This window comes from Dysidea avara, chromosome 4, assembly GCF_963678975.1.
Source record: "Dysidea avara chromosome 4, odDysAvar1.4, whole genome shotgun sequence".
In the NCBI taxonomy this organism is placed as follows: domain Eukaryota; kingdom Metazoa; phylum Porifera; class Demospongiae; order Dictyoceratida; family Dysideidae; genus Dysidea; species Dysidea avara.
Window position 1 is genome coordinate 17,694,850 of NC_089275.1, and position 11,049 is coordinate 17,705,898.

Genomic DNA, 11,049 nt, shown 5'->3' on the forward strand with positions numbered 1-11,049 from the left:
ATTTCTTAACTGTTCCAATGATACATCAGTCAGAACAGCTGTTTCAGATGGTACCTCTTTATAATGTTCATTTTCTTGTATGAAAAATCCACTTCTTTTTAACTGTTCCACAGGACTTAGCTGGATATGGTGTTTTGTCACTATAGAATGGTTGGACTCCTTTGCACATTGCTGTACGAAATGGCCATGTTGAAGTAGTGGAGATGTTAGCCAAGTCAGAAGTAGATATTAATGCAGCTACTAAAGTGAGACAAACTTAAAATGCTTTTGATCACAATCAAAGCTAAATCTTAATTATTCACTATAGAATGGAGTAACTCCTTTACATCTTGCTGCAGAAAATGGCTACACTCAGATAGCAGATCAAAGAAAACAAATATCAGTGCTACTTTAATAGTAAGGCAATAATGGCTATCTACTCTTGAGAGTGTGTTTGACACCATAGAAAGGATGGTCTCCTCTACATATTGCTGCACGAAATGGTCATACTGAAGTTGTAAAGCTACTGATCAAGTCAGGAGCAGATGTTAACACTTCTAATGAAGTTAGGCCTTATTTAACTATTCTTATTTTTGTACCGTGTGTTGTTTCGTTTTGTACTTGTTGCCTAGTAATTGTGTTTGCCTAGTAATTGTGTATGTGGATTGTATGTAAGGATATCACCTTGTACAGGCATCTGTTTTTTGTGCATCCCTTAAGCAATTTGATAATAATAATATTTTTATTCTAGGATGGAATTTTTATTCTAATATGTTTATTCTAGGATGGAATAACTCCTCTATATTCGGCTTCACAAAATGGCCATACTCAGGTAGTGGAGATGTTGATCACATCAGAAGGAAATGTCAATGCTTCTACTAAAGTAGGTTCTATCAAATGACTTTGAGCAAAGGATGCTTGTTATTTGTTATAGGAAGGAGTGACTCCTTTACATCTTGCTGCAGAAAATGGCTACACTCTAATACTGGGGATGTTAATCAAGTCAAAAGCAAGTGTTAATGCTACCACTAAAGTAAGGCAATTATTTGCTGTGTCACAATACCATTGTAACACCTCATAATAAATAATTAAGTGGATTTCACAATATTTCCACTCTACAATTAACAAATTCAACTTGTGTTGTTATGCAATATGTACAAGGAATTAGGAATCAGAAATATAAGTAGTGAAGCAACGTAGGTCACTTACACCTGAGGACCTACCAGTGAACATTTAATCCCTAATTCATTCTATACACATGACTGAATTAGGGATTAAATGTCCACTAATACGTATATTTTCAAGTACATGCACCCTCCCTTGTTTCACCACTTCTTATACCTAATAGAACTTAAAATTCATGATTTTTCCTTGTACTGTATCATAATTACGACTGATGAACCCATGCATACCACATCAAAGAAAGAATGGTGTCAGAATTGTTAATGTTTTGTCTGAATTGTTAATGTTTGGTCAGAATTGTTAATGTTTGGTCAGAATTGTTAATGTTTGGTCAGAATTGTTAATGTTTGGTCAGAATTGTTAATGTTTTGTCTGAATTGTTAATGTTTGGTCAGAATTGTTAATGTTTTGTCTGAATTGTTAATGTTTGGTCAGAATTGTTAATGTTTGGTCAGAATTGTTAATGTTTTGTCTGAATGCATGCATGTCCCAACTATCCAAATGATGGATCATTTGTTAAAGAGTACAACATGTTGCATAAACAGGTATAAATATACAATATTTATGTAACAGCCACAGCTTTGGTATATCTTTGGTAACTGAATAATTTGTAGCATAATAGAAATTGGAATAACATAAAATACTAAGATTTCCTATTTTGTTGGCATCACACCAGGTCATGTGCCATACAAGATGCTATTGTGATATTTCTTTTCACAAACAAATGAATTGTATGACTTCATAGCCAACCTTCCTACTGGAATTTGCACTACACTGAGAAGGTTGTGGTAGACTGTTAGCATACTTATTTCTATTCATACATGCTAGGCTGGTGATGTAGCTCTACATATTGCATCAAGAAGAGGACATCTTGTGGTGATTGAAATGTTGGTAAAAGCTGGAGCTGGTACAGTATTTATTTAACCAACAAAGTAAATCATGATTATCGTACATATAATGCTGTTCTACACTTACAAGTTTAGTTTAGCCAAAAAGGCTTCCACACATATATAATTATTTAGTATTCTAATTACAAATTAACTTTGGTCTGTAAAGAATTCATTATTAGCCTAAAATTTGCACATACAGTGGAACCTCTCTTAATTAACTCTCCAAATTAAGGACACAATAGAAAAAACCTCCATAATAAGGACAAAAATTTTGGTCCCAACAGGTCTAGTCAATACATTTTTACCTCTGAAAGAGGAAAACCTCTATATTACAGCAAAAAGTGGCCAAAAATTCTGGGTCCCAAAATGTCCATAATAGAGAGGTTCCACTGTAATTTTTATAGACTTTAGAGTGAATTTTAAAAATGTTGACAGATCAAGACACACGGTAGTGTGTCGTGCGGCCCAAGAAGCCGGCGCGTAACACCCGTGAGTATATTGACAGGAAGAAAGAAAACGCAATTTTCGCACCTCCGTAGCTCTGTGCTTCCTTGATGAAACAAGACGATTTTTGCTGTGGACATTCCCTCCAACTGCAGCACTCCACATTCCAAATTTGAGCGAATTCGCTTCGCGCGTTCCCGAGATATGCGACTTCAAAAATTGGCTCAGTTTCTTCGTTTTTTCTTTTTCTTGTCGCACACTTACAAAAACTGCTATAAAACGCGAACGCGTTATCCGATTGCCTTGAAATTTGGCACACAGAAGGGGGATATAAAGGCGCATCTCGGTACCAACTTTGGCTGGAATACGATAAACAGGCAAAGAGTTATGAGCGATTATTAACGAAAAATAACACCAATATGTTGTCACGCCTACAGGGTAAACCGCGTATGGGAAGAAGCTGAAAATCGGTGGGTGAATAGGTTAACTATTGAACCTCAAACCTTTTGTGGTTTGAAAGAAATCGAGCTAAAAACCAGGAAGATACAACGAAACAACCAACAGTGTGTAACAATTACGCAATCGAGATCAGCTAATAAAAAAACGACTGCTTGCCACGCCTACCAGATAAACCGCTTAAGGTAATGCTTTGAAAATCGTTGTACAGATGGAGTAATCATCTTAGAAAGGCTCATCAATGGTGTAGAAGAATCAGACTTAAAGCCACGGAGTTATAACACGAAATCCAACTTGGTGCGGCATGTGCGAGATCGAGATACTCTAATAGAGCAGTCATCCTAATAGAGCAGTCACCCTGAAGAGAATTCAAGAGATCAGCTAGAAATAAGAAACCTGTATAGAGATCAGCTACACACAAGTCACCCTGTAGAGAGATCAGCTAGAAGAAGTTACCTTGTAGGGAGTTCATGCAACTATGGAAAGAGATAGTTCAGCTAGAAAAAATCACCTTGTAGAGTTCAGCTACAAAGAAACCACCATGTAGAGAGTTCTACCTTGCAAAGAGTTCAGCTACAAAGAAATCATCATGTAGAGAGTTCAGCTACAAACAAATCTCCCTATAGAGAGATTAGCTAGAAGAAGTTACCTTGTAGAGAGTTCAGCTACAAAGAAACCATCATGTAGAGTGTTCAGCTACAAACAAATCTCCCTGTAGAGAGATCAGCTAGAAGAAGTTACCTTGTAGAGAGTTCGGTTTCAAACAAATCACACTGTAGAAAGATCAGCTAGAAGAGGTCACCTTGTAGAGAGTTCAGTTACAAAACAACCACCATGTAGAGAGCTCAGCTACAAACTAGTGACCTTGTAGAGACATCAGCTAGAAGAAGGTACCTTGTAGAGAGTTCAGCTACAAAGAAACCATTCTTTAAAGAGCTCAGCTGCAAACAAATCACCTGTAAAGAATTCAGCTACAAATAAATCACCCTGTAGAAAGATGAGCTAGAAAAAGTTACCTTGTAGAGAGTTCAGTTACAAAGAAACCACCATGTAGAGAATTCAGCTACAAACTAGTGACCCTGTAAAGACATCAGCTAGAAGAAGTTACCTTGAGAGAGTTCAGCTACAAAGAAACCATTATTTAAAGAGCTCAGCTGCAAACAAATCACCTATACAGAATTCAGCTACAAACAAATCACCATGTAGAGAGATCAGCTAGAAGAAGTTAACTTGTAGAGAGTTCAGCTACAAAGAAACCATCATTTAGAGAGTTCAGCTGCAAACAAATCACCTGTAGAGAGTTCAGCTACAAACAAATCTCCCTGTACAGAGATCAGCTAGAAGAAGTTACCTTGTAGATCGTTCAGCTACAAACAAATCACCCTGTAGAGAGATCAGCTAGAAGAAGTTACCTTGTAGAGAGTTCAGCTACAAAGAAACCACCATGTAGAGAGTTCAGCTGCAAAGAAATCACCCTGTATAAAATTCTGCCACGAACAAATTGCCCTGTAGAAAGATCAGTTAGAAGAAGTTACCTTGTAGAGAGTTCAGCTACAAAGAAACCATTCTGTAAAGAGCTCAGCTGCAAACAAATCACCTGTACAGAATTCAGCTACAAACAAATCACCCTGTAGAGAGATCAGCTAGAAGAAATTACCTTGTAGATAGTTCAGCTACAAACAAATCATGCTGTAGAAAGATCAGTTAGAAGAAGTTACTTTGTAGAGAGTTCAGCTACAAAGAAACCATTTTGTATAAAGAGCTCAGCTGCAAACACATCGCCTGTACAGAATTCAGCTACGAACAAATCACCCTGTAGAGAGATCAGCTAGAAGAAGTTACCTTGTAGATAGTTCAGCTACAAACAAATCTCCCTGTAGAGAGATCAGCTAGAAGAAATTGCCTTGTAGAGAGTTCAGCTACAAAGAAACCATCATGTGGAGAGTTCAGCTGCAAAGAAATCACCACTACCCAAATTTCAAGGCAATAGCTCTTTCCAATCTGAAGTTATCAATTGTCAAAGTTGGCAAATTGGATGTGTGTGGAAGGCCCCTTTTTGCAAATCCGGTCACATATGTATTATATATATAATTTGTACATTTACTGATAAAATATTTAAAGTATATCTACTTCATCTTTACTTCTTCCTGTAGTAAAGAAAAAAAGCATAGGTTAAAAAAGTCCCAAAGCTGGCCATAGGCCGGCTTTGGGGTATACAAATACAAAAAGAAATAAAATCTAATCCAAAACAGCCAAGCTGTAAAAAAAGTGTGCGGCCCTCAGAAAGGCTATGGTGAAAAAAGATGTGAAATCCAAGGTGGCGGCCAAGAAATGGCTGTGATGGTAGGTTAATGGTAAAAATTTTAATAATGACAATTCAGGTAAATTTTGTGAAGCGGCACAAAAATTCACCTGAATTGTCGTTATTAAAACTTTTACCATTAACCTACCATCACAGCCATTTCTTGGCCGCCACCTTGGATTTCACGTCTTTTTTCACCATAGCCTTTCTGAGGGCCGCACACTTTTTTTACAGCTTGGCTGTTTTGGATTAGATTATATTTTGACTATATATCTCAGGGAAAACAAAATCTTATCAACTGTTTGCAAGTATTTGGAAATGCTGGCATTCAGTATTTAGAGTATAATAGCTTGTCAAACAGTCAAAACTCGACTATCATATCATACAGGTGCATGCTGACAAGCTAATTCAAGTAATATGCTGCATGCTACTACAGCAAGTGACAAAAGTTAACTGAAGTCTGTTTTGTCCTCAGGGGACAGCGCATGGTGGTTGAATATCTGGCAATATATAATCCATGGAATAACTTATAGAGCACATGCTTCCTGACTTCCTGTAAGGCCCGGAAACTTGATTACTCGTTTCTCTTCCACAAAAATTTGGATTTCTATGCAGGCGGGAGGTCGCTTTTCATTATTCATTATTAGAGAAAATACAAGCTGTCTGTTACTATAAAGGTTAGCTAAAGTCTTTTAGAACTAGTACTTATGTTTTACCACCGTTTCTGAGGTGCAAGTGACATTTGCTGTGCTGTAAAATGATAACCAACCTTCAGCACTAATGAAATTAGAAGTGGTGGAGTAAAACAAGATGTGGGTGGGGATGAGAAACAATTAATCAAGTTTGCCTGGCCTAACAGTGGTATAAGGTGAATTGTCCACCATCCAAACAATGCTGCCAATGCAAGAAGTACTGTATGCTCTAATCCAATTATTGAGTATATCTTTATGAGCTTCATTTATGGCCACTCCAGCTGTTTCTTGCCCCATGAATTTAAGTTGGGGTGGATTCAGGAACAATGAACTTTACTGACTGTTCTATTAGAGTATCTCCATATATGTACCATGTCAAATGTTTGCTAGTGAAAAGCTACATAATTTGTAATCATGACCTGAAAGTTAAATTCAGCATAAAAATATTATTTCTGTGGGTTAATATATATGTATTTCTGAATCCGGCTGCCAATGTAAGCATATTGCTATGATTTCACACTCTCTGAAAAGATGGATAGCTAGCGGACCGATGACACAATTTACAAATTGTAGTGGCCCGCTCAACCAAACTCACCAATTGTAATACATAATTGATTGAACTTACATTGTCATGCAAGTGATGAATTCTGACCTGTGCTGTGTTCAAAAAAATCATATTTTACTATCAATGTAACCTTTGTAGGCTATCTTACTTCTTAGGTGATATCTGATACTCATAACAGTGAGTGAAATTCCCATGTAAAAATATATAGCTTGGTTGTACAAGGGCATGTCCATGAAAGAGAAAGCAATGGTGACGAAAGAGCTGATATCTGTGCAGCCAAGAATAATAGCTGTAATACAGCTATACAGTAGCTAAATTTTACTAAAATCTAACATTTGTCCATCATTGACTTGTGCATTCCTAATTATGTATATTCACTTTAACCCCAATTGGATAGTAATTTGATCACTTTTTTCTCAAATCACTAGCCAATCAGAGCTACAATATTATATGAATACGCAAGACTACACAAGTCATTGATAAAGGACCAACGGTATAAAATATATGTAGTTAGTTTCATTCTTGTCTGCACCAGATATCAATTCTTTTAGTCACCAGGTAATTTACTGTTTTGGATTTCTCTTTTTTGTATAGCTAAGTTGCTTTGAGGATATAGAAGTTTACCTCTTTCAGAGGTAAAAATATTTGGAGTCCAACCTGTTGGGTCTAAAATCTCTGTCTATATTGTGGAGGTTTTTCAGTTGTGTCCTTAATTCAGGAAGTTTGTTAGCGAAGCCCTACTGTACAAATGAATTGAGTGACTACCTTACTTTCTCTGCCCTACTAAAAGACAACACAAATTATTGCATTGTACAGATACTGTATGCATGTGCACATGATCTGTATTTAGTTCAACAGATTACCAATACAAGAAGCAGTACGGTGTGGATAATATCATATTGTCCATTACTTTATAAAAGAAGTTAAAATGGATATTACTCAGTTAGACCAGGTGTGTTTAGTTGACTGTTTGGATCATGGTAGACTTATACATGCCATAAATAATTGCTTTATTTTTCACATTAGACCATAAGACCAATCAAGGTAATAAATCATGCAGTCGTGTGATTTGCTTTACTTTCATACAAAAGAGATGAAAATTTCCATGCAAAATTTTTATATGATTTATGCTGAATATATTTACTATGATTTTATATGACTGCTTTTAAAACTTTTGCAGCACCATTAGTGGCAGTAGTAAGGAAGATTGTCAGCCATGCACATTCATTTATATTTTATATATCTGTTTTAACCAGGGGCATCAGAGTAAAAGTCAAAAATTAATGGTAAGGTTCAGTCTTAGTGCTGCCAAAGACAGTATAGGGGGACCTGACGGCAGACAATAAGTACTGCATGTTCACTACTTTATAGTTTTGGCTAAATTGGCTTCATCAAGTTTGTTTATTTCAGTCAAAAAGTGGTGAGGCTCTGGCCTCAATGGTCGCACCTACTCTGACACACTGATGCCCTTGGTCTTAGCTGAAAGCCAATAGCTGAAGGAAATAGACCATATAGCTAATGTTTAGAGTTTTGGCTAGTTGATAAAAGTTATTTGTGTGTAAAAGTTATAATTCTTTTGTGTAAGTAACTATATACGTAGTATGAAAAACATTATTAGTTATGATTAATTGCATAGCTAATACACAGTGATCTATAATATATATTCTTCCTAGACTACACAAATACAAATTAGAAGAATGTCAAAACTTCGTACACAAATGCTTGGCCAGTTAATTATGGTATGCACTATTGTGTGTAGATGTTCTTTGATGTGTTGCTATTCCAGAGATAGACTCTGACCAATCATCTGATACTCATTCCAGTGGAAGTTCAGGTCATGAATCAAGCGATACCGAAGGTATGTGAGAACTACTGAAGTAATGCAAACATTTACTTGTGACGCATGACATTATATATCATACTCTTTGTAGAGGAATAGCCAAATCATGCAGGTGAATAAAGAAACAATTTTTTATTGCAGTTAAATTTATACTTGCCACTATAACAAATGTATTTGTACAGTACATAGTTTTGAAACGCTATTATTCATCCATATTATTTCATTATATATTATATAGATCAGGGGCATATGAAGAAGGGTTTCCAAGGGTTTCAGGGAACTCTTGTTGAATTTCGCATGGCAATCGAAGTTTACCCTATAAACACCATTTCATTGGCAGCACAAAAGTTAGTGTGTAAAAAAACAGTACAACAATAACATGAAACTTACGTTGAAGGATGTACACATAGGCCCTCTTGAAAAGATAGAGATACTAATAGAGCAGTCAGGAATATACTTTAACAAAGCATGCATATGCATAATAATTTTGTTAACAGATTCAAGAAAAAGGAACTTCACTGTTCAAAATGTAGTGTATTGAGTTGCAGCACTGCATTTGTGCAGTGTAGACCGGACATTAGTGCAGGAAATGCAGGCAATGCAATAGATTTACTGCCTGTGATAATCAATCCAAATTGCACATAACCATTTTTATAAAGATTTCAAACCATTATAACTTACCAAGGATATGGTCTTTAATTCATTGCCTAGCTCTCTTGAGACAAGTGGGAGATTGAAATGTAGTCACAGACACATGGCTATGCTACAACTAAGAATGAACAAAGTATTAAAAAAAATTGTGAATTTTTAGGGTTCCAGTGATATAAACATAGTGAAACAAGATTATTATTTATGTGAATGATAGTGCTGATAGTAGCTATTACACTCAAGGTTAGTTTTAAGAGCTGTCTTTTCTGGGTAGTGTGGAAAGTTTGAATGGTGATTTGTGGTCTTGCATTGGTAAAAATCTGGCCAGATGATGATCACTGGTGCACTGGCCTGTTACAAATGGTGGCTAAACATTTTCTGTGTTGATTCTGCTGCATATCAGCCAGTAGAGTTATGCAATCTCATGTATATGAACATCAATTGTGGTCTCCCTCCATTTTGAAATCTAGTTCATCTCTCAGTTTTGAAGTCTACCTCTCTCGTCAGATTTTCTCTTCCTTGGCAGGAAACTGTGTACAAGCAGCTACAGCCTACAAGTGCTAGAAATTCTCTGAAAAGTTTAAATTGATGCATCTCTTGTGTATATAAATTAAATTTTATACACATGCCCAGGAAAATCCCTACATTACAATTGGCATGTTATCACCATCTATCTGTACAATGCTATTGTATGTACAAAATCCCTATTTTGAGATTGAAAAGATAATAACATGTCAATTTATGGATTTCCCACATAGCCATAGTGTTGTAGTAGTTACCATCATCCATATTGTTTGTTTAACCACAGAATAATGCCGGAATTATTCATTATGTGTGCCACATTTGGCTCATCACGATTAATTTTGTACATGATGCTTTTGTAAAGTGTGCAAAGAGAGGGAACAATAAACATGGGTATATATAGGATGAGCTGAACTCTCAAAAACATTAGTGACAGGGCCTGTGAAGACAGCTCACGTGGGCACAAACTATACACTGTCACATAACAGGATATATCTCAGCATTAGAAAAGAAATTTGCATTTGGTAACTGGACAGGTGTTATTAAACCAATTAAACATTGAGGCCATTGAAGTGGGGCTAAAAATTGTATGGCCATAGCGCAATGGAAAGTTATGAGTGGTGAAAGTTTGTAAAAATAGGCAAATTTTGTGTGCCCACATGCCCTGTTTTTGCAGGCCCAGACATTTTATTAATTATATAACTCAAAGATGAAATTACACAAATTCTTGAAACTTGGCTCAATAGTATAGTACTGTTAGTGTTTGATGCACTAAAAATATTTCAAAATCTTTTCATTCAAATGTCTGACACAAAGTATAATTATTACTTCATGGCCTATCAGGAAACTATAAAAGTACACAGCTTGTTTGTCTTTTCCTGAACTTTTGATGGAGCCAAATCACACATGTCTGCTCATGACACCAGACACCTATGCTGTCACCATTAATCATCTGGTAGGCTGAAATGTTAATTTCCTTGAAAAAAAAAATTTTTAAAGATGTTTTTTCAAGTCTCAGCTCAACTTGTACATACTATGGTTATCCTGGAGACCTGTTAGCTGGTACCTTACCTGTATAATGGGTAATTCCATTGTATATAATTCCAGTAATAGAGCATGGAGATATACATGCATACACCTGAGAAAGCCACATCACATTGAATCTGAACATAATGTCACAATATTATGCTGGCTTCTTCATCTGTGTACTTGCTACACTATGTGTCTTACAATTTAATCCTATACTGTACTTTAGCCAGAAGTTTTTCTATACATGTAATCAAGCTTAGCTTACTGTAAAACTGCACTCATGAATTTCCCTCCATGTATTAGTAGAGTACAAACGCGCACAGTATATTACATTGATGGATGCATATGATTGTATTGCATTTGTATAATTATGTAACTGTTACTATATTTATACACACAAACAGTACCTGTCCTACCATGTACGAGTAACTGATTGTTGTATACAATGGCAAATCTTATATCATTAGTAGTTCTAGTTAGTCTAGGAATAGTGTTGGTTG

At 36.0% G+C, this 11,049-nt stretch overlaps 1 protein-coding gene across 1 annotated transcript; it reads left to right on the forward strand.

Annotated features, from left to right (window-relative positions):
- Nucleotides 1-17: 17 nt before the first annotated feature.
- Nucleotides 18-8,449, forward strand: LOC136253613 (receptor-interacting serine/threonine-protein kinase 4-like). The gene is made up of 10 exons (XM_066046279.1): nt 18-77; nt 147-245; nt 308-313; nt 370-396; nt 446-544; nt 764-862; nt 914-1,012; nt 1,990-2,068; nt 8,297-8,368; nt 8,442-8,449. Exons 1-10 carry the CDS (start codon nt 18-20, stop codon nt 8,447-8,449), a joined length of 648 nt encoding a protein of 215 aa, XP_065902351.1.
- The last annotated feature ends 2,600 nt before the right edge of the window (nt 8,450-11,049 follow it).